Source organism: Tenrec ecaudatus, chromosome 9 (assembly GCF_050624435.1).
Source record: "Tenrec ecaudatus isolate mTenEca1 chromosome 9, mTenEca1.hap1, whole genome shotgun sequence".
Lineage (NCBI taxonomy): Eukaryota > Metazoa > Chordata > Mammalia > Afrosoricida > Tenrecidae > Tenrec > Tenrec ecaudatus.
The window spans coordinates 95,721,926-95,746,486 of record NC_134538.1 but is presented as its reverse complement, the minus strand read 5'-3'; the positions used below and the strand labels follow the sequence as shown (position 1 = coordinate 95,746,486).

The following is a 24,561-nucleotide window of genomic DNA, read 5'->3' as shown; positions in this document are numbered from 1 at the left end:
CCTCATAGATTTGTCTATTTTCCGGATGAGAATTTAGCCACAGGAGTGAGTTCAACTGCATACCTGAAGGGTGGTGGGTCAGGGCCATAGGCTCAGGGGTTTCACTGGTCTTCATTCTACCAGCAGGCCTGATCCCCTTGATGATTCTGAGTTCTGCTCCACATTCTCCTTCCATTTTCCCCAGAACTCCCCACGGTGATCCTTTTCAGAGCGGTTCACAGTGGTAGCAGGGTACTATCGAGATCTTCTCAACTCAGGGTTGTGCAGAATGATGCTTGCTTGCTCCCTCAGTCTATTGGGCTATTGCTTCCAGGCATCTACAATTTACTTATGACTGAGAGAGATCAATAGGTGCTGCCAAGATGCCAGTGTCAGGTTGTAATCATTACGATGGGAGGAGGTTGGCACATCTTTCTCCCGTGGCGTGCTGGTCAATTGAAACCTCAGACCTTTCAGTCCATATTTGACCTCAGTGTCCAGGGCTCCTTCCAGCCAATGTCACTCCAGCACAAGCCATGAACATTGGTGACTTTCAGACTTTGTTTATATTTCAAGTTAAAAACACTTACTTTGAAAATAATAACTGAACAAAAATATCTTTGTTCCGGATAAGTTTTTGTTGGTTACAAATTCTTGTATCCCATTAGTTTTGTAGGAGCAGAGCCTTCGTGCAGTGAGGAAAGATAAGCCTTTCACCTCAATCTCATCACTACTACCCACTGCCATTGAGTTCATTTCCATTTATAGCCACCATGTCGAACAGAGCAGTTCTGCTTCTTTGAGGTTCAGGACTGCACATCCTTATGGAAGCAGACAGTCTTGTTTTTCTTCTGCAGAGCAGCTGATGGGGTTGATCTGCCCATTTTATGGTGAGCAGCCCAATGGTTAGCACCACCTCACCCCTCCCATGCCTTTCCTCCCTGAATGTTGCAGAGGACAACTGGGCCCCTCAGAGTGGCTGTGACCTTTTGGGAGGGAATTACCAGACCTTTCAGGTGCCTTGGAGTACGTTCAGAATATCAGCTCTTTGGTTACTAGTCAAGGACTTGACTCTGCACCACCTCGGCATCTTCCACAGGTAGATGCTACCAAGTAGTGGAAATGCACACACACACACACACACGCACACACACACACACAAGGTAAGAACGGAAGTAAAAGAGAAGAGGCACTCAGACACAGTAACTGGGGATTAGGTAGGGGCACAAGGAAAGTCAAGTCCCAACATAATAGGATTGTATTTTAATTATCTCATTTTACACATCTGAATAATCTAGAAGATTTAAAAACACAGCTGCCTGTGATTTGCCTTAGAGATCCTGATTTTAAAGTCTTGGGGTAGGACTTTAGGGTGAGTATTTTTTAAGCCTTCAAGTTGTTATAATTATGTTGAATAGGCCAGAAGCGTCGATCAATCAAGTCAATGTAGTTATTCCTGTTGTTAGATGCCATGTAATGGCGCCCACTCAGAGTGACCAATGTACAACAGAATAAAACACTGCCTGGCCCAGCACCATCCTTGAAATTTGTGTTGTGTTCGAGCCAGTTGTTGAATCCAACGTTGGAGCCAGCTCCTTGAAGGTCTGTCTCTTTTTTGCTTGCCCTCTGTGTTAGTCCAGGTGGACTAGAGAAACAAATTCAGTGGTACTCATATGTGTACAAGAAAGAGCTTTATATCAGAGTAATTGGATGTTAAGAAAACATCCCAACCCAGTCCAAATCAAGTTCATAAGTCCATATTAGCCCATAAGTCTGATACTCATCCAAAAATCACTCTTCAGACTCATACAGTCACATGCAATGATGCAGTATGCTAGAAGATCACAGGCTGGTGGGTGCAAAGTCTTGTGGATCCAATGGCAGTGGATGCATCTTCAGGGCTCTGGCTGCCATCAGTGTAGTTCCATGTGGCTTGTCAGGAATGTGTAGCAGAGAAAGAGTGCTTTCTGCCTCCAGGGAGGGAGAGAAGAAGTTCCCAGAATCCTCATGAGAAGGCCATGCCCACAAGGAAGCATTATCAGGCTAGGTCCTGTTTGAAAGGCTAGCCCCTTCTTTTTATTTATCAAGTTTACATGAGATTATGTAACTACCACATGCTCTACAAAATAGTTGAGCCATTAATTTATGTGATTGATGGAAGGACAATTGTTTTGGTTTTTTAAATCATTTTATTGGGGGCTTGTGCAATTCTTATCACAATCCATACATCCATCCATTGTGTCAAGAACATATGTACAATTATTGCCATCATTCTCAAAACACTTGCATTGAGATATCTGCTGCTCATTTTCCCCCTCCCTACCCACTCCCCCTATCTCATCAATCCTTCATCATTCATAAATTATTACTATTTTGTCATATGTTACACTGTCTGACGTCTCTCCCCGCCCTCTTCTCTGCTGTCCCTCCCCCAGGGATGAGGCTATACGTAGATTCTTATAATCAGTTCCCTCTTTCTACCCCACATTCTTTCCACCCTCTAGGCATCGCCACTCTCACCACTGGTCCTGCAGGGGGTCATCTGTCCTGGATTCCCTGTGTTTCCAGTTCCTATCTGTACCTATGTACATCATCTGGTCTAGCCCGATTTGTAAGGTAGAATTGGGATCATAATAGTAGGAGGAGGATGCATCATTTAAGGACTAGAGGAAAGTTATATGTTTCATCGTTGCTACCCTGCATCCTGACTGGCTCATCTCCTCCCCACAACCCTTCAGTAAGACGGTGTCCGGTTGGCCACCAATGGGCATTGAATCTCCACTCTGTACTCATCCACATTCACAATTATATTATTTTTTTGTTCCTTGATGCTTGATACCTGGTGTGCTTCTTCCATGTGGGCTTTGATGCTTCTCAGCTAAATGGCTACTTGTTTATCTTCAAACTTTTAAAACCCCAGATGCTATATCTTTTGATAGCCAAGCACCATCAGCTTTCTTCATCACGTTTCCTTATGCACACATTTTCTTCAGCAATCATGTCGGGAAGGTGTGCATCCTGGAATGCCAATTTAATAGAACAACGTATTCTTGCATTGAGTAAGTGCTTGAGTAGAGGCCCAATGTCCATCTGCTGCCTTAATACTAAACCTATAAATATATGCACATAGATCTGTTTCCCCATACTCTTATATAAATATATTTACATATGTACATTCCAGTCTTTAGACCTCTATAAATACCCTTGGTCACATAGTTCTTTCCTCTACTTCCTTTTACTTTCCTCTCGTCCCACTATCATGCTCAGCTTTCATTTGGGTTTCAGTAATTTCTCTCGGTTACCTTGCCCTTGCTGAATCCCTACCAGGCCTCTAACACCCTTCTTGCCATGAATTTTGGATCACTTATTGCTCCCTGGGTTGGTCAGCACTACCTCCTTAACACCCTCGTTCCCCTTGTCCTTGTGCCCCGGAACCATTGGTCCCATTGTTTTCTCCTCCAGACTATTCATCCAGTGTATCTTATCTAGATATATCTGGAGAGATAATAATATGCACCAAAAATCAAGTCATAGCAAGATAGGCAATGCGTGAGAACATAGCAATGACAACAAAAAAGGAAACCAATTACCCATAGAAGAATAAATTAATTAAAAGAAAAAAAATTTAAAAAGAAAGAAAACCTGTAAATAGATAAGGTCTGATTTTTGATCTCTAGGCCTGTCCTTCAGTCAGGTCCAATAGGGTACCATACTTTGGCCCCAGAGTCTGTCCTTTGTACTCCCTCAGGGTCTCCCTGCTCTGCTCCCATGGTGGCTCTGTCGCACGCTTTTAGTGGTTTGCCTTGGTGTCACAGTGTCAGTCTGGGCCAGTCCTGACCCTGAGTCTCCAGTGTTGTCCCCTTAGGGCTCTGGGCCATCAAGGGACTGTGGGTCTTGTAGTGGGATCAGCCTTATTGTCCACTCTGTCCATTGGCTATTCAGAAGGGGGATATGGTCCTCCAGGCCTGATGGGAGGATGTGCTCCACTCTCTCTGATAGAAGAACAATTGTTAATTGAAAATAAGAAATTTTAATTTTCTCTGTTAAAAATAAGGGTAAGTAAAGAGGTCTTAAAGGCTTGCAAGTAAACAAGCAACCATCTGGCTCAGAAGCAACAAAGCCCACATAGAAGAAGCACATCAGCCTGTGTGATCGAAGGGATCAGGTATCAGGCATCAAGGAATAAAAAAATCATATCACTGTGAATGAGGAGGAGTGTGGAGTGTGGACCTAAAGCCCATCTGTAGGTAACAGGACATCCCTTTATGGAAGGGTCGCAGGGAGGAGATGAGCCAGTCAGTATGCAGTGTAGCAACAATGAAACATGCAATTTCCCTCTAATTCTTAAATGCTTCCTCCCCATCCAGTGTCATGATCCAAATTCTACCTTACAAATCTTGCTAGATTTGGATGTACACTGGTACAGATAGGAACCGGCAACCTAGGACAGGAAATACAGGACAGATGATTCCTTCAGGACCAGTGGTGAGAGTGGCAATACTGGAGGGTGGGTTAGAAAGGGGGAACCCATTATAAGGATCTACATATAATCTCCTCCCTGGGGATAGACAACAGAAAAGTGGATAAAGGGAGATGTCAGACAATGTAAGACATGACAAAATAATAATAATTTATGAATTATGAACAGTTCATGAGGGAGGGGGAGCAAAGAGGGGGGGGAAATGAGGAGCTGATACCAAGGGCTTAAGTGGAGAACAAATATTTGGGAATGATGAGGGCAACGAATGTACAAATGTGCTGGACACAATGGATGTATGTATGGATCGAGAGAAGCGTTGTATGAGTCCCCAATAAAATGATTAAAAAAAATAAGGGCAAGGGTTCACCTCCTCCATGCTCTTTAACAATTCACTTTACAGGTAATTTGCAATTGTAAACTTTCTGTGTCCCTTTGAAAAGCTTGTAAACATTAACTTTGACCTGCCAGGCATCATTAATCCTCCCATACCTCACAGTTTCCTGGAAGATTAGCCTTATCATCAGATGACCCAACAACCGAATTGCAAATCTACCTCAAGTCTTGAAGATCCTAGTGATTTAGCAATTTTACTTTGAGAACATGACTACAGTGGGAATCAACTTAACCAAGGTTATGACTTATTTCTTTGGATCCAATCTCTAGTTGATTGACAGCAAAGCATTATAATCTAGCTTAATACTTAATGATTAAAGAAACTTATCTTTCTGATACATTTTTGTGAACTTTTCTTGGTTGGGAATAGATTTTATTATCTATTATGTTTCCCCAGCATTGGTAGAGATAGTCTTAGATCAGCGGTTCTCAACCTGTGGGTTGCAACCACTCTGGGGGTCAAATGACCCTTTCACAGGGGTCGCCCGATTCCTATTAGTATTACTAATTCCTATTAGTATTACTAATTGCTATTAGTAGCAAAATTACAGTTATGAAGTAGCAACAGAAATAATTTTATGGTTGGGGGTCACCACAACATGAGGAACTGTAATAAAGGGTCGTGGCATTAGGGAGGTTGAGAACCACTGCCTTAAATAAGTGTGACTGTAAGATTCTTTGGTTTGCCAAACACTTGGCTAGTACAGAGAGAATAATTTCACCTAAGAAGATAATTTCCCAGTATGTTGATGTTCCCCTACTAAATGCGATCACACCAGCAGCCAAGCTATAATTGCTCAAGTAATGTTTCCCCTTTCCCTCCATTGGCCATTGAGATAGCATTGTTGAGTAATTTGGTTGGTTTTAAGCTTCCTTCACTACCTGAATGATTAAGAATTTGAACCCACCTCGAGGTACCTATGAAAAGAGGCCTGGCAATTTCCTTCCAAAATGCCACAGCCTTTCAAATCCTATAGAAGAGTTCTACTCTATGCCCTTGGTGTTGCCATGAGTCAGAATGGACTTATTGCCCAGGGACAACACCACTTCAGTGCTAGCTACATCCTCTCGCTCAGACATTCAGTGGTGCTCAGTGGACCCTTGCCACCACTGCCCTGCGTGTCCAGCCATCCCTGGCTTCACACACCCCGTTTATTCATCTTCCATCCTATACTCATCGGGCTTAAACACACACACACACACACACACACACACACAGTATGTAGATGATGAATGTTGACTAAGATATAGATCTGATCTAAATCTGATCTGAAATCCCACTAAACGACTGGACTTTACCTTAAACACACCTGTAGCAGATTAAAGGAACCAACTTGCACTTGATGCTGAAATGCTCTAGTTTGAGACAAAGTGGATAACTACTATCCCAAGGTTATGGACTTGGAAGTCATCAAACTTTGGTTCAAACCTATTACTTTGAGGGTGCCTAATAATTGGTAACTCAATACTACCATGTATTTTCTATTTTCATACTCTCTTTACTTTTTAATGACATCTCTTAGTCTAACAGGGATAGCTCTGTCTTTGTGAATGAGGGTAATTGAACATTTTTCCTATTTGAAACTCATTTTTTATGCAAATGGTTTCTAGTCACTTAAGTTTTTAATCTGTATAGTCAATTATCCATGTATTTTGGTCTAAAAATCTGTACCACACATGCACACTTTCCTGTTCTCAACAGTGTTTAAAATTATATATCATTGACTAAATTATGGTATGAAAAATAGAATTATCATACACCCCGTGGGAATGGTTTATAATATTTGCCAATAAACTGATAATAATGTTTCTAAAATGAACCAGAGATATTTGTAAACCATTAATATATGAATGGATTTTGGGCTCACACTTAGTCTAAGAAGAGTTGATTCTTATGATGATGTGTCCCTATTCGATACTAACCCTCATGAATGAATCACTGAAAATATGAATGCTGTAGCAAAGAGAGGTGAAGAAATCAGATGATGCTCACTATCCGAAAATAGCATCTTGCATCTTAAAGGCTGGTTTTAAAATAAGCAGCCATCTAAGTGAGGAGTCAGCTAGGTCCATAGGGAAGAAGCACACCAACCTATATAATCCAAGCATTATAAATAATAACATCTGAGACCTGAGGAGAGAAACATTAGAGCTTAAATCCTGAGCACCCAGTTTGCAGGATATGGGTGATAGTAAAAGACCTAAATCCATTTGCAGACCCCCAGGTGGATTAAGCATCCTGTCAATTCCCTCTGACCTTAGACGAGGCATATGAATAGTCTTGCTGTCAGACAGAATGAATTGGAAAGTGGATTTTTGCAGGTACAATGTAGTACAATATATATCATACCCGACTTGAGCCATTTTAAATTTGGTCTAGTTTTTAATAGTTTCTGTTTTTCTTTGCAAGTAAGATTTTTGGGCTGTTTTGTATGTTTTCCTGTATATGAAACTCAGTAGGTAACTCCATAGAGACTGTACCTTGAGTAATCATTTTTCAGGGATCTAACAGGGGAGATTGGGAGAAGTGGGGGGCTAACAACAACGAGGACAAGAAAGAAGAAAATGTTCTGAAATTGATTGTGGTGATGATTACACAAGTCTTTTTAAGATGCTTGAACTACTGAATTGGATGGCACATAAATTATATGTCATGAAGAATATTACAGGCTTTTAGAAAGAATAACTCAGAAAGGGACAAATGTGTATCCGGTCCATGTTACATTGTTTGCATTTTGAGTCCCATCATCCATCCTGTTTGGGGTGCTCCTTTCCACTTACCTTCTGGGATCTTGCTGCTCTCAAGGGCGGGGCGTCGCTGGACAAGGCATTTCTGCTCTTCCTGTCTGCGCTTGGCTCACTTTAACCACGTTGTCTGAAGCAAATTTTAGAAACCTTTGCTCTTTGAGACCATTAACAAGTCTTCTTTTCTCACAATGTGGTTGTTTCTCATTACTGGTGGACCAAACTAATTGCCAGCAAAAAAAAAAATCTGTATTTCTCCCTTTTCTAATTATGTAGAGTGATTTTGTTATAATTGAATTGCTTGTATATGTAGAAATTAAAATTCCACAAACTCTTTCTGGAGTATATATGGATGATCCTTGCCAGAATTCAGTGAACAGCGTTGAATGAAGATTCTCATATTTACAAAGTGTTTTTAATACTCCCTCTGCAGAAAAATATGACATTAGTATTGTGTTGTTAAATTCTTTACAAAGTAGTTGACTCAGGAACTGTTTGTTTTATGATTTTTAGTGCTGATACACTTACATCAGAGTCATGAAATTTTTTACAGCTCAATCCCAATAAAGTATTTTCAATAGAATTATTTAAAATACAGAGAATGCCTTTGTTATAATATACAGCTCCTTTACACATCAATTCAGACTTTGTTTTAGTATTTTTCCAGGATTTTTTCCACTTCAATCTCTTCTCCCTAGAACACAGGATAAGTTAATTTACAGGAGAAAAGTGTTTCCATACGGTGCCAATTGAGTACAAAGGTACTTTGTGCACAGAGTGGTGAAGAAGTCTTGACCACCTCCCCTGAGTACAGGAAATGTTCCGCAGTGCAGTCTGTTGATCGCACAACACACATCCATTTTGGCACAGCGGAGCCGTCCTGAAGTGAGACTATCTGTCCTAAGCACATCATCCAAGTGAGGCAGAATATGAATTGTTTAAATTCAATTAATTCATTGCTAAAATTATGTTTAAATACGTAAAACAAGTTCTAATAGCTTTGCTGTTATTATTGAATGAACTATAGTATGAGATTTTTTAGGGCTACCAGCAGTGGGTCTCAACACAGTGCAAATATTAGAATTTCTTGGGGAGCCTTCACTGTTTGGAACACACCTGAGAGTCCCAAAGGTGGTGCTGTATTTTTCAGACATCTCCTTCTAATTCTGCTCTGAGATTTTAATATCCAGTGATTAGGAGTTGACTGATCATTGGAACAATGTATGTTCATTCTTTGTAACTGCTAATGCAGGCATGGTTTTCAAATATGAGCCTCACATGTAGACAAAAGGTAGAAGAGGAAGCAGTAGACATGTACTGTTTGTTCTCTTGGAAACAGGAAAGACTGCCCATCGACCCCACTGATGAATGAAATCAGATGGTAGCGTGAATTGCAAGACCCAGCCTTCTTGCTTTTCTTCTTTAAAAGGATTGGAGTCCTAAGTTTACATGTTAATCATAAAGGGGAATATAGACTAAGTCCATCAGAAACAGAGTGGGTTGGGGCGGGTGAATTAGAGTGACCAGTATACTGTTGACCTATTTTGTTCAACGTTGTGTCCCACGGTCTGTAAGATAGATGGGCCCATATCAGGCACCACATGGGTAGTGGGTTACACATTGAGTTGCTGACCGCATGGTTAGCAATTTGAAAAGACCAGCCCTCGTTGGGAGAAAGTTAAAGCTTTCTACTCTATTAAAGGGTTGCCATCTGGAAACCCACAGGGGCAGTTCTACTCTATGGGGTCACTATGAGTCAGAATCGACTTTATAGCAGTGATATTTTACATTTACAGAAAAATTATGTGCCAAGTGTAAGAGGGCTCATGTATCTTATCTCTCTACTGCATAAAATTACTCTTTTTATTCAGACCTTGCATTTGTCTGGTGCATTCAGTAAAGTGTGTTGAATGAAGAGATGACTCAGCACCAGAAATGGTCTTGCAAATGTCTTGTTCTTTTATTTTGTTGCTGTAAATTTATTTGCAGTTTAAAAAATGAACAAACATTAGACCTCATAAATCAGTAAATAGTGACCCGGTTCATCCTCTTTCACACCTAAACACTGTGCTAGCCACCTCTACATGTGTGGAAAATGTGACTCTCAAGTGCTATGTAAATATGTCATTAGCATTAGTTGCTTACTTTCCATTCTCTTGCTAGTTTTCTCTGTAGACACAGCATCTAGCTCAACATCTGCATTCCAATGAGCCTGCATGCATTACAAATGAAAAAGGAGAAAATACAGACAGAGATTGAGTTAATATTGAAGGTTTCTTCATGTAAATATTTAATTGTTTCTATGAGCCAAATAATCTCAAATCATCTTTGACAACATAACAACTGGGCTTGGACTGCATCGAACTTCTCTCTCTCTCATTCTGCTTTTATTAAAGTCATATTTCATGGAGAAACGGATTCTTTTATTGTCATTTTATTTTTGTAACTATGTACATTCAGAATAATTTAGTTGTTATTTCAAATTTCTGACAGTTAATATAATTTATTTACCTTCCAATATATCAAACACTGTTGCATGTTCCTATTTTTCTGGTTCCATGGTAAAGCATGATTTTTATAGTAAAGTAGCCAATTTTATTTAGATAAATAATTTATATAACTCCTGTCTTACTATTAGACATTTAATGTCTTTCTCATGCCTCATTATTATAATCCCATAGCAAGAACCACCCTGATACTATGGCTATTTCTAACTTTTCTGATATTTATTAAAATAAATTCCAGATGAAGTCTTAGTGGGTCAGAGGTTTTAAATACCTCTTATGGTTCTTGGTTTGTATTAAATAGCCGTTGAAATTTTCTAGAGTTGTTTATGATCATTAAAAACATTCTTCACTAACTTACTGAAATAGATTTTTATTTTTAAAAATAAAAGTAGATTTATATTTTTAAATTTAAGTAATCTATATAATGAATGCAAATATTTTTAGCAATGAATACATTAGATAGAAAAATAATTATTTTAATGAAAAAATATCTAAACCCATCCAAACCAGACCTATGCTATTGAGTTGATACTTACTCATGGAAACCCTGTGTAGTGTTTCCAAGACTATACAACTTTTTAAAATCATTTTATTGAGGGCTCTTACAACTTTTATAATATTCCATACATCAATTGTATCAAGCATATTTGTATATATGTTGCCATCATCATTTTCTAAACAATTACTTTCTATTTGAGCCTTTAGTATCAGCTTCTCTTTTTCCCTTCCCTTCCCCCCTCTGCCCCTCATTACCCCTTGATAATTTATAAATTATTATGATTTTCATATCTTACTTTGACCACTATCTCCCTTCCCCCATGGTTTCTGTAGTTCGTCCCCCTGTGTGTGTGGGGGGGGGGTATGTGTCCATCATTGCTTTCCTCCCCTCCTCCTCCCACCTTCACCCTCCCCTCTTGGTCTCACTGCTCCTCCAAGACTATAAGGCATTACAGGAGCAGGTAGTCCCGATAATCTTACCTTTCTCCTGTTGAGCAGCTGGTGGGTTTGAACCTCTGGCTGGTGGGTTGCCAGCCCAGCACTTACCTGTTGGCGCCACTTACTTTCTAAGTAACTAGTACATATTCATTTAAAGTTCATAAAATTCAGTTAGTGAACTGTACACAGTGATGTAGGTATTTATATTCCACATGTTAATAAATACTCACTTTATCGTGCCTGCTGAAAGCAAGTGCATGAAGAATGAGGTATGCTTATTTATCTTCATATATTTGCAAATATAAAACATCATGTGTACTTCAATTATAGGCTATTTTAATTTTATCTCTATCCCTTTTTAACCTAGTTAACCACAATAAGTATTACATCAAGATTGATTTTCCTCTACACATTCTTCCACGTAGTAAAATAATCATGTTTCTTTCTTTTTTTTTTTTAAAGGAGATTTACCAGTGGTGTGGTTCTTCATGCAACAAATATGAGCGTCTAAAGGCAAGCCAGGTCGCCATTGGCATTCGGGACAATGAAAGGAAAGGAAGATCGCAACTAATTGTTGTGGAAGAAGGAAGTGAACCATCAGAACTGAAAAAGGTATGTGTGTGTGTGTGTGTGCGCGCGCGCGCGCGTGTTCCAGGCTGCAAACTTTACAGGAGCAAATTGCTCGATCATTTCTTTCCTGGAGCTACTGCTTAACCGCTGCATCACCAAGGTTCCTACTTTCTCCACACACGTGTGAGAGTAAGTCAGACAGTATTGCTATAAAATCACAGAAGAGCTTTCTGAAACAAAATGTCAAGACGGGAAGCCATTGTTTTTTCAACAACTGCCCCTCTAGTCTGTTCACCTCGGTGGGTGGGGTTTCGTCTCTTCCTGAAGAATTGGCACTCCTCGATTTCCATACACGACAGGGCCGTTTGTGGCATCTCTGGGAGACTCCTGTCATGTTCCTTTGAAATGTTGAGTTTGGGCACCAAAAAATTTCTGAAGGTGCAATACCTGGATTGTAGGGTGCATGGGGTGAGATTTCCCAACAAAATGCTGTGCCGGAAGAACGAGCAAGTGCTGTTGATGGGGAACAAAATCTTTGGAGCAACTCTCGCAGCTTTTTTCCAACCAAGACAGTTTTCAATTTTCTTAAAATATCTTTATAAATCCCCGAGAAGGCCCTGTGTCCTTTGAGAAGAGCTGTCAGCGTTACCCCTGGGGAATCCCAGGAAACTGTTCTTACAGCATTCTGAGTTGCTCTGATTTGGACTAGCCCAGCGGCAGAACTTCCTGGAAGCCGCTGTGTTGCAAGTGCTCTTATTTTTGAAGGCATCCTACCAAGACGAAGACAAGTGTATCAGTTATGTGAGAACTTGTTTGTGGCCAGCTCTTGATCACAGCCACATGCGCAGACACGCTTTGTTTGGAACACGTTTGTGCACATATGAATTGAAACCCTACTATCAATATATTTTACTTACTTTCATATATGTAGATACATATATAGGTGTACAAACATGTATGCACATAACACATATTGCATGTTATTTGTAATATAACAAATTCTCCAGTATTGGACCTAGCCCCAGGATGATCTGAATCGTGCAACAAGGAAAGTAGAAAGTCTCAACAGCTTTCCCATATGTTAGGGTTACTGTCAAAGGAAGCTGTGCACTGGTCTTCTGTGGTATGTGAAGACAGATGGGTAATACTTTGAAGTTGACTTTAAGAATATATTTCAGAAGGAAGATAATAGCTTATTTGCCTATGTTTCTCAGGGTGCTGTTGTTTTTTTTTCCAGAAACTATAGCAATTTTCTTTTCTTTTAATAATTTCATTTAAATAATGAAATGAAGCTTTTCACTGAGATTGAACACACTTACAATTTTGTTGAAATCCACAAATATTTCAAACATTTGCCATCAAGAGTTACCAGCAAGACCCTTATGATTTTCAATATAGTTGCTAAATTAATCTATAAGTTTCCCTCGCTCCCAGTATCTACATGACTTGCTTACCCATTTGGATATTTCGTTTCACTGTTAAGACATCAACAAGTGTCCTGGTGTACATCTTGCTTGATTGGAAGATATTTATATACATGGCCTTAAAAACTCACTGCCATCTACTGAAGCCATGGTATTTTTCAATCACTTCGCATGTGTGTGGACATGGAAATGAAAAAGGAAGATTGAAGAATTGATGCATTTGAATTATGGTTTTGACTAAGAATATTGAAAATACCATCACTGTCAGAAGGTCAAGTTAATCTGTCTCTGAAGAAGTACAGCCCAAATGCTCCTTAGATGTGAAAATGGTTTCCTCTCGTGTACTTTGCACAAGTCATTGGGAGAGACCAGCACTTGGAGAGGGACCTAGTGCTTTGCACAGTGGAGTTAGCGAACAAGAGAAAGGGTCTCAACAAGCTGTTTGAACAGAACCTTGTCACTGTAACAACTTTTGAGGACACGCACATTACTAGTGGCAGGTAGTATCTTTGCTCAGGGTTGCCTCGTTGTATACTTTTTGAAGTCTTTGTACTTAGTTTTTCTAAAGATGGTCTTGGAAACATATTAATTTTTTTGCCTAGAGCAACTTAATTCATTTGCATTATATGATCTAGTAATAAACTATATAAGCCAGTGATCACAATTTTTTAAATCTTTTTTTAAATCACAATTTTTAAAGTGAGATATTTGGGGGTTTTGATATTTAAATTGTTTGATTGGGGGCTCGTACAGCTCTTATAACATTCCATACATCAATTGTATCTAGCATATTTGTACATATGCTGCCATCATCATCATCTTCTAAACATTTAGTTTCTATTTGAGCTGTTGGTACCAGCTCCTCTTTTTCCCCTCTTTCCCCCCTTGTGATCCCTTAATAAGTTATAAATTATTATTGTTTTCATATCTTACACTGACTGCTGTCACCCTTCACCCATGTTTCTGTTGTCTATCCCCCTGCTGGGGGGGATCATGTGTTGGTCATTATGATTGGTTCCCCTATCCATCACTCCTCACCCCACCTTCCCCCTGAGATAATTTTTACTGATTGTGATCACAACTAAATTACTTTAATAACTACCAAACACATTTTTTCATATTGATAATGTGTTTATATTTTAGAGATTATTTGAATACATTAGGAATGATACTAATGGTAAACTGATACGAGAAAAAGCAGGCTATACAATTTATATATAATTATGATCTTACTATGGAATTTTGCATATCTATAACTACTTAGTTACATACATATATATTTAGAAATAAATAAGCTGAAATCACCCTAGTACTTATTTTTAATTCTTAGGAATATGACTACTTGTTATTTTCTTGATTTTCAAAATTTCTTATAATGGATGCATGTTTTTCTATTAAAAAATTGAATTACCTGGGTTTTTCTAAAGGCAGTAACTTAGACTTTGAAAGCTATTCAAATCAAATTCTAGATCACTCGAAGTGTTCTGAAAGTCTTTGTTTAATGCAATTAACCATACAAGTCTACTAACCTGCATACTTGCGAGTAAAGTAAAACGATGCATTTGAATTGATTGCAGCCCAATGACTATCTGATTCAAATGAGCCCAGGAGCAAGAGCTGCCCCTGAAAAGGGGTGTGGAAGAAGTTGTTTTGCTACTGCTCTTTTGGTCTGAGAACCAGTCTCTTCATCTGCCCTGGTCTCTGTTACTTCGTTGGTGAGCGTGTGAGTTTCGACCACATCTCAGACTGGCCACGGTTTCATTGCCGTTTGACACTTGTCACTTGTTCCAGGAAGTGGAGACACTGTGGTTGAGGGTTTAGCAAAGCAAGCTCCCATGCACACATTATGTTGTTGTTTACTGGACTTCATTTAAATAGCTGAGTAAGACACGATCAATTAATATATTAGGTTGTTAAAATATGATGCAGAGCAGAAGAAAATCTATGTTAAAGTGTAACTTTGATGTTACATTTCTTATTAAACATTTATACTAACCATTTGTATTCAAACATAATATTAAAAAATGCCCATGTTTTAGGATTTTTCATCTTTTGCGGACTTTCGAAAAATGCTAGAAAATACAGATAAGGCTTGCTTTTTTATTTATGCTACTTCACTTTTACAAAAACCTACTGCTTTCATATCTGTCTTCGCTAACTGAAAAATATCCTAAGAAGATTTTCCCTGCTACTGCACAGCAAAACTAATGTTCAGCACTTATTTTGCTGTTACCAAAGCAGTCTGCACTCATTGACATAGTCCTGCTCCGGGAGCTACACTCAGCATCTCAGCATCAAGTCCCACAAACTGTGAACACTAGATGCTACTGGTATTTACATTTCATGTGCATGTGAACGATTTGGTAACTTACTTTGGGGTCTGGGAATGCTCAAAATTCTTTTCCCATCCTGGCTTACAAAGGATTTCCATAGGAATGCCCTATTGTGATTGCCGGGAACACCTGTACTTACTTTGCTTTAAATCAGTATTTTTATTGTGTGTACTCTGTGATGCTTATGGGTCCTCCATTCAATGAACTGAAATGAATTTTCAGTGGCAGTCTTCGCTAGATGTGGGAAAGAAGTATTTGAGCTTTGTTTTTGGTTTTTAGTTAGCTAAGCTAGAAGGTTACATAGTTGTTAATGATTTTGCTATGTACTTATGTTAAACTAAGGAACCCTGGTGGTGTAGTAGTTAAGCACTGGGAGGCTAACTGCAAGGTTCGTGGTTCAAACCCATCAGCCATATGGCCTCAGAAAAATCTATATAAAGGGTCACTAATACTAGCCCTGTTTGAATAGTGGTAATACCTTGAGCTGCTAACTTTAAGGTCAGCAGTTTGAAACCACCAGCCACTTCGAGGGAGAATGATGAGGCTTTCTTCTTTCATAGAGAAACCCACAGGGCAGTTCTACCCTGTCCTGTGGGATCTCTAAGAGTCTGAATTGACTCAATGATGATGAGTTTGGGAGTTTGTGCTTCAAGTGGACTCAATGAAGTAGGTTACTCTCAACTAATTTTAGGTCCAGAATTTAATTTCAATTTGAAATATAAAAAACAAAACGCAGATTTTATTTATATACTTTAACTTTCATTGTGGTTTTGGTGATGTTTTACAGAGAAAATTAGTTTCCCATGCAACAGTTTATACCAATTTTGTTTTATGACATTGATTGAAATCCCCACAATGTCATAGCACTCTCCCAATTCCTTCTTACATTTACTCTTTCTAGTGAGTCTTATCCCCCTGCCCCTTCTAGCTTAGCTAACCGCACTCTGTTTGGGGGCAAATGTTGCCCTTTTAGTCTTCCATGGTTGATGACTCCAACTCGGTCGAGACTATGTGCCTCCCTCTCGTTATTGTTTACTGTGTCAGCCTGTGTTACTGTACAGGCCAGCACTGGCTGGGAGTAGACCTCAGGGAGGACAGGCTCAGTTTTACACTTGAAGGGTGCCTCAGGACCACAGCCTGAACCTGGTCTCTATCACAGAGGCTTTTTTGTTTTGTTTTGTCTTAATCATTTTGCACATTTTCTCCCCTTCTGTGCAGGACCTTGTATTGTGATCCAGATCAGAAAGGTGGGAGTGGTCCTGGGGCACCATCTAGTTCTTCTAGTCTCAGAGTAGAGGAGGCTGTGGGTTGTGTGGCCCATTACACTCCTAGACGAACTGCTTCTTTAAGGCTTTGCTTGTACCCTACTCCTCTTTGCTCTGGATGGGGAGACCTAATAGTTGCACTTTATATGGTGTAGCTGTTTGGGAACTTCTAAGACCTCAGCCACTCTTCATCAAAATGGAAGTAGAACACTGCTTTCTAGGGACTGTGCTATGCCAAGTGACCTCAATGTGTCCTGAGCCTTTGTTCCTAAACTTCCAATCTGACGTAGTCATTGCCTCAAGAGGTATAGTTAGGGCTAAACTTTGCTCACTTTAGTATATTTTTTGGTATATTTTCAGCACATATAAACACAGATGTAAACGTGTTCTTTGCCAAACCTATAGAATCTTATGAGTGTACTCCCATTCACCAACATGTTCAGTTTTCAACAATCTACTCGTAGATTACTGTTTGTTATTATTGTTATTGCAGGATTGGGTATGTAATAGAATTCACCTTTGTTGGTTTTTTCCCCTTGTGTTCCTTCCAGTGCCTTCCTTTGCCTACGTGATGTGCTGGCCTCTCCCTCCACCCGAGTTAGTACACGCGCTTCCCCCCACCCAAGTTAGTACATGTGTCCTCTCTAGTTAGTGATTTCCCCCCTCCTTTCCTCTCTCATAGCTGGTTACCATCAAAGAATGTTTCTTTCCTCATGTAAACATTTTCTTGACTTTGTATGATTGTGCTTTTAAAAGCTCAGGGCTTAACTATGAAAATAATCCTGTACATGGAACTTACTAAAGCCTGTAACTCACTTCACCTTACACTCAGTGTTTGTTTTCTCATCGCTGTAAACATATTAACTATGAATTTTATATATAAATTATGTATAACGTTTTTCATATGTTTTTAATATTTAAAATAAATAACCAATGACTACAAGGGCAAATTAAATATCGCACTAGCCGCAAGGCTCTGCATTTATTCTTTGTATGTATTCACCAAATGTCAGAGGGGAGGCTGAAAAGAAAAGAAAAAGAAAAACTCTTGAGGGAAAATGACTAAGATCAATTATTCATATATTCACATTTTACTTTATAATTTTTCATTTTAAAAAGTTATCATCTGGTGAGTATTAAAGGAAGAATGGAAAAGAGAAGTTCTTAAAATAATAACAAAAAACATGCATTTTCTAATTCATAGACTGTTTTTTAAAAAATAGATGAATGAACTTTCAAGTCTGTCATCGTGTTATGAAGACTCGAGGCAAAGACGGGCCGTGTAGGGAGATTGTCAGCAGCCGGCGGCTGGTTGAGCTGTCAAGGGTCCTGCTTTTATGAAAACAGCTGGGAAGTTCTCTGGAAAGTCGAGTTGTGCGGTCATCGTTTTAGATTCCAAAAAGGAAAGAAAATTCGGATGTGCACTCCTCTCTTATTGACAATCTCATTACCCTATATTTTCTATTTTTGACAATAGTAAAGAATCCACTTTCTGATTATTTTGCACATCCGTGATGGCCTCTGGCAGTAATGAACACTGGGGTGTGAGGCGAAGGTGTAATGCTGGGTGTGATGGTTGAAGTTCTGCGTCAATTGACAGAACCGTGATTCCCAGTGGTGTGGCAGTTATGTGATGATGTAATTTGGTAGCCTTGCAAGGATACAATTTGGTAGTTATTTAAGGATGTAATGTGGTGGTTTATGATGACGTCACCCGCTAGTTTTCTTTCCTTCATTGTGGCATAAGACCGGTCTTTCTTTTGAAGCTAACCATGTTGATAATTGAGGAGTGGGTGTATATCATATTTGAGGAGTGGGTGTATATCATATTTGGCCACTCAGTCAGTATTTATTGAATAAAGGGCCTGATTTCTAAAAAAGTTTTAAAAGTCCTCCTTTCAAGGATATTTTCTGTTTTGCATTTAAAGCGGTAAGCATATGCTAGGAAACAGAGTTGGAAACAGTGAGACCAGATTGTGAGCCAGTGAGCACGGTCTAGATGATACTGCCATGCCTCGGACGCCTTCTTGCACAGAGAGTCTCCGATAAATTGTCCAGACTGGTAATTGCAAATTGGTCAGATTAGCCTCCAAAAAAACTTCAGTAAGAATTTCATTCCTCTTGACTTTCCTTGAAAGTCATAATTGATTGCTTGAAAATAAATGAGTTTATTCAGTCACCTCCTTGTCAAGTTGATTGGACATTTATGATATATTGATGTGAGCATCTTACAAGTAAAATATAGAGTTGAACATGGCAAATATTTCTTAAATTGCCATTTTAGGTTACACTATACAAGATCTATTCAGACTAAGAGTAAAATTTAGATCTTTGTATATAAATGGAATGACTCATTAATATTGGAATACTTAAGAACAGGAATGGACTAGATAGTAATGAGTTTGGTTTTTGAGTTTAAGTCAATTAACTGTCAAAAACGTAGTACCAGGAATGCAGTATACTTATATTTTAGAGGATATTATCAGTTTAAAAGAATTCCTGTTCTTTGAACCATGTATTTTTGTTAATCATTTTATTAGGGGCTTATATAACTCTTATCACAACCCATACATGCATCCATTGTGTCAGCACATTTGTACATTTGTTGCCATCATCATTCTCAAAATATTTCTTTCTACGTGAACCTTTGGTATCAGCTCCTCATTTTCCCCCCCTCTCTCGCCCTCCCTTCCTCACTCCCTCACAAACCCTTGATAAATTATTTATAATTTATTTTTTCATGTCTTACACTGTCCCAAGTCTCCCTTCGCCCATTTTTCTGTTGTCTTTCCCCTAGGGAGGGGGTTGTATGTAGATCATTGTGATCAGTTTCTCCTTTCTCCCCCACCTTTCCCTTATTCCCCTGGTATCTCTATTCTCATTCTTGGTCCGGAGGGGGTTATCTGTCCTGGATTCCCTGTGTTTCCAGTTCTTATCTGTACCCGTGTACATGCTCTGTTCTAGCCGAATTTGTAAGGTAGAATTGGGATCATGATTGTAGGGGAAGGAAGCATTTAAGAACTAGAGGAAAGTTGTATGTTTCATCGGTGCTACACTGCATCCTGCCTGTGAGCCATGCATTTTAATCTACAGTTTAGCGTCCTTTTGTTGGCTGGCAATGGGTGATGAGAAATGCCTACCGTTTGACTTTATAAGTGTCTAAGCAAAAGTTACTCATCATGGTTATTCTTGGGATATACTCCAATCCACTGTTCCCGGACACAGATCAACTACATAATCAAAAGCAATGCCAAATCTATAGCCTCACAATACAAATTTGAAAAAATATCTATGTATATGTGAGTTTGGCTCCCAACAATGTTAGCTTAACAATGAACACGTTTATCTAAAATATTGTCAAATATATTAACACTACATGGAGGATTTCACAGTTAACATCTGGAGTTCCTTCTAAAGTACACAGGAATGGAACCGTGGAATCTCTATGTTGCCTAATCATTTTATGGTCTATGCAATGAACAAAACGAAAACAGAATCTTTCATTCCACACCCCATGCTTTATCAATAGATAAAGGAAAGCAATTCTTTCCTTCTTTAGAGTTTTAACTGTCCACATGTCTCAGTTTCACAATCTCTTGATTTTTGAACTTTTGAGCATTGTTACTCTTTGTCTTGTGCATGAAACTCTAAACCTTAAAATGTTGGCCTTCGATGACTGGTCAGATCTTTTTGTGTTCTTCAGATACATGAGATGTGAGATTCTTACCATTTTCTTTGTCAATCAAATATGCTGTGGAAATAGTAGACACGAAGGAGATTTGGTTTTTCCTCACCATGCTGGTTTAGAGGGTGTGGCAGCAGAGGCCTGTCTTCGCCCAGGTCTGGCATTCGAGGTGTGGGAGGGAGAGGGCGACCGCGAGGAGAGTGGCTGTGGACTGAGGAGGACCTCTGTTTCCCTGGGTGGTGGTAGTAGGTGGAGTTGTAGCTCCCTAAGGGTGCTGAGAGGAGTTACTTGAAAGTGCCTTGGCATTTTTTAGTTGGATAAATATGCATAGGGAGGAGCCTGGCCACCATGGTTGTGTCCATGTCCACTCCTTTGTGCTCATCATGCTGAGTGCTGGGAGCGGGGGAAACTGCTGCTAGAGGCAGGTGTGGCAAGGGGAAACATTCTGAACGAGGAAAAGAAATGCGTACAGTTATAGCACAATTAACCAGCTGCTACTTACACTCACTCTCACTCACTGCCAGAGTCAATATTGACTCATGGCACCCCTATAGGACAGAGCAGAACCAGCCCTCTGGGTTTCTGAGGCTTTAAATCCTTTACGGGAGTAGAGAGCCTCATCTTTCTCCCAAGAAACACCTGGTGGTTTCAAACTGCTGACCTCGAGTTCGCAGCCCAGCACATCACCCATAAAGCCATCAGGCCCCCTTTCTCAGATGCTGCAAGAAATTAGCATTTTAAATCATCTCCCTCTTTGTTACCTTAAAAACTAAACATGTCTATGGCCTTATTAATAAAGTTCCACTTTTATGTAATACATCTTAATAAGTACCGCTTTGCAGTAAGTTTTGAGTAAGGTCGTTTTTCCTTTGAAGCTAGTGACAGACTAGAGATCGGTTCTGTCAATAGGATAATGCCATTTGAGAGAGATAGACTTAATGAGGATTATAAGGAAGAGCCCTTGATCTTTGAACCACAAAGTAGATATCTGAATTGATAAAGTAATATAAATGTTAAACCAGAATGTCAGATGCCTTGCCTCATTTTTAGTTATGTTGCTTTCCTTTTTATAGTGCTAGGCCATAACAATAATTAATATTGTATATCACATAATAATGTTTAAGTACTAAGATAGTTAATATTTAATTACTGTTCTGGTCTATCACTACTGCTCTAGTGATAGAGTATAACAATGAGGATGTTTTCTTAGAGTAATTTAAGTCTTTTTTTTATCCTGTGTGCTAAGAATTAGCCAAACTCGGCTATAAAGGGCAGCTCTCTAAGATCCAATGTTTCACAATTCCTAAGCTTTCATTTTATAAATTCAAAGGCTTTATATAAGTAAGAGCAATATGGATTTTACATTAGTTTCCTCTTTTACCTTGTGCTTTTAGCCACACCCAGACATGACAAAGTCAAGTTTTCAAATCAGGCACTTCATAATTCCTTGGTATTAACTTTATAATTAACATTTGCTTACCATCACAAGAAAATCAGCTCTGATATCGGACAGAGCTAAAACGAAGGCCATTTGACTTTGTTTCTAAGGACTGTTTGTCCTGGAACCCAGAATCCCCCGTGGTGGAATTGGGCTATATTGACAGCACGTGTGCAAGTGGAAAGCAGGTGGCGGGTGCTTGTGTGCCGGGCTGCTAAACACAATTCCAGCAATTGTTTGAAACCACCCATAGCTCAGCAGGGGCAGACGAGGCTCTCGACTCCTGCCAAAAGGCACGGTCTCGGAACGCCACAGGCTGCAGCAGTTCGGCCATGTCTCGCACAGGTGCTTACAGGGTTGCCGCCAGTTGGAATCTACTCGGTGGCAGTGAGGCTTTGAACTACTTGCTATTAGACTAGTTACCATGCGTCCATGAGTATCAGTGCATTGCAAAAGTAGAGTCAGAGTGTGGTGAGATATCTATCTATCTAATATATTAGACAATATCTAATTATATAGATGTGCGTGGTTTGTTCATATAAATACAATATAATACTCATTGAAATCTAATCAGAAATGCTCCGTTCTGGATAGTACATGTATTCTATCAATCACTAAAAAAGTTAACTTTTATACTGCTAAAAAATAAGCATTTTAGTGTTTAAGAAAAAAGGGCAAAGAAGTGAAGTCCTGTACTGCAGAATAAAATATTAATGTCAATGAAGAGTGATAACTAAAAAGCCACTGTTGGGACGGACCACACGAAATGCTGAAGAGCACTTCTTTCAAAGGACTCAGTTATCACAGTGCGACTGACCGCCCGTCGCTGTGTGTGCCCCCAGTCCTGGTGCTGCCATCATCCTTTCCTCCTGGTTTGTCCTACCGGGTAAAAAGCAATTGGTTGACCAGCAGTCTGAATTTTCGGCTCTTTTCTCCTCAGTCTTTACAATTGTGTTTCTCTTTCTGTCATAGAAGTACTTCCTTAACACAGAAAACATGCAGTCGGTTACATGGATTTGTTAGGACTTTTCTTTGCTGCGAGGGAAGAAACAAACCCCAGCAGGATCGCAAACATGAATGTTTACCACCATGAGCTCACTCACTGCCATTAGCCGACGCCGACTCATAGTGACCCCACAGGAGACCCCACGGAACAGGGTGGAACTGCCCCTGGGAGTCTGTGGCTCTTCACGGGAGTAAAGTCCCATTTTCCTCCCACAAGGACACACTCCTCTGTGGGCTTTCTTAGGGTTAGGGAATTTAATTTTTAAAACAGGCCTGTGAAGAGGCTGTTTATTAGCCCAGGTTGTAGTTTGCATGGTGATCACGGAAGTCTTCAGTAAGCGAGACAGGAATCAAAAGATCCCCACAAACAAGCTTACTGCCAGGCTCCCAGCAACCCTGGGAATCTGCCCAGCTATAGAGCAGTGGTTCGCAACCTGTGGGGCTTGAACGACCCTTTCGCAGGGGTCGTCTAAGACCATCGGAAAACACAGAACTATTTCACAATATCTAATTACCTATTGTTTTGTGATTAATCACTATGCTTTAATTATGTTTAATGATGTTCAATTTGTAACAATGAAAATACATCCTGCATGTCAGATATTTACATTGTGATTTATAACTAGCAAAATGACAGTGATGAAGTAGCAACGAAAATAATGTTCTGGTTGGGGTCCCCACCGCATGAGGAGCTGCATGAAAGGGTCGCGGCAGTAGGAAGGCTGAGCACCCCTGCTCTAGTTGGGGAGCCGACAGCTTCATCTTTCTCTCCAGGAGCAGCTGGGGGTTTTAACCATTTGGCTACCTAACCCGCAGCACCACCAAGGCTCCTTAAGGAGAAACGGCATTGTTGTTGTTCAGTACTGTGGAGTCAGTTTGGACTCACTGTCACCCTTTGCACACCACCCAGCCCTGCGCCCCCTCACAATTGTCCTTTGGCTGAGCCCATGGTTGCAGCCACTGTGTCAGCCCATCTCCTCCAAGGCCTTCTTTTTCGCTGACTCTCCATTTTGCTAAGTGTGATGGGACTGGTCTCTCCTGATAACATGTCCAAAGTTCTTGAGATGAAGTCTTTCCATGCTTCTGCCAATGGACTGGCGTGTGTGTGTGTGTGTGTGTGTGTGTTCGCTCACTGCTAGTGTTCAACTTTTCATGTATACTATAGAAGTCTCAGATGCAGCATAATTTGGGGGTTACATCTTCTTGGAGAGAAAACACAGTCTTGTAAGGCTAAAATAGAAGATATGGAAAAAGTTTTCAAGCTCTTCAGAGTCCATGACAGCCATTTCAAATTTTTAAAATAAACTTTGATGTTGGGAGATATTCTGGATAATGTAAAAAACATTTTCAAGTTACCACTAAAGCAAAGCTTGGCCTAATTTAAAAGGTCATAGGCAACTGAAGTGCTCTGTTGGTGCAGTGGTTAAGCACTGGGCTATAACCAAAAGGTTGGCAGTTCAAACCCACCTAGAGTTTTCACAGAAGAAAGATATGACCCTTTGCTTCTGCAGTGATTATCATGCTGGGAATCATGTGGGGCAGCTCTCGGAGGAAGTTACTTACTAAGGAGAAAGCCCAGACGTGTTATGATTGAGAACCAGCATTTAGAGCACAGGATTCTACCACCAAGTCCACCGGGCGCTCTGTGCACAGATCTACTCTGCATCCCTCTGACCTTGAGAATAGGTGATTTTTATATATTTGGAATGAAACAAGTGAAATGTGTCCTGTCACTTCTATGGACCATGAGTATCATAAGTGGTAGATTATGTTAAACTTCATCACCGAATTTGAACAGTCT

At 39.8% G+C, this 24,561-nt stretch overlaps 1 protein-coding gene across 1 annotated transcript in view; it reads left to right on the top strand.

The window, feature by feature from the left end:
* SCIN (scinderin) overlaps positions 1 to 24,561 on the top strand; it is an 83,467-nt gene that overhangs the window by 15,876 nt on the left and 43,030 nt on the right. The window contains exon 4 of the mRNA XM_075557597.1: positions 11,503 to 11,652. Within this exon, the coding sequence (XP_075413712.1) occupies positions 11,503 to 11,652 (150 nt within the window). The remainder of the gene's footprint in view (positions 1 to 11,502; positions 11,653 to 24,561) is intronic.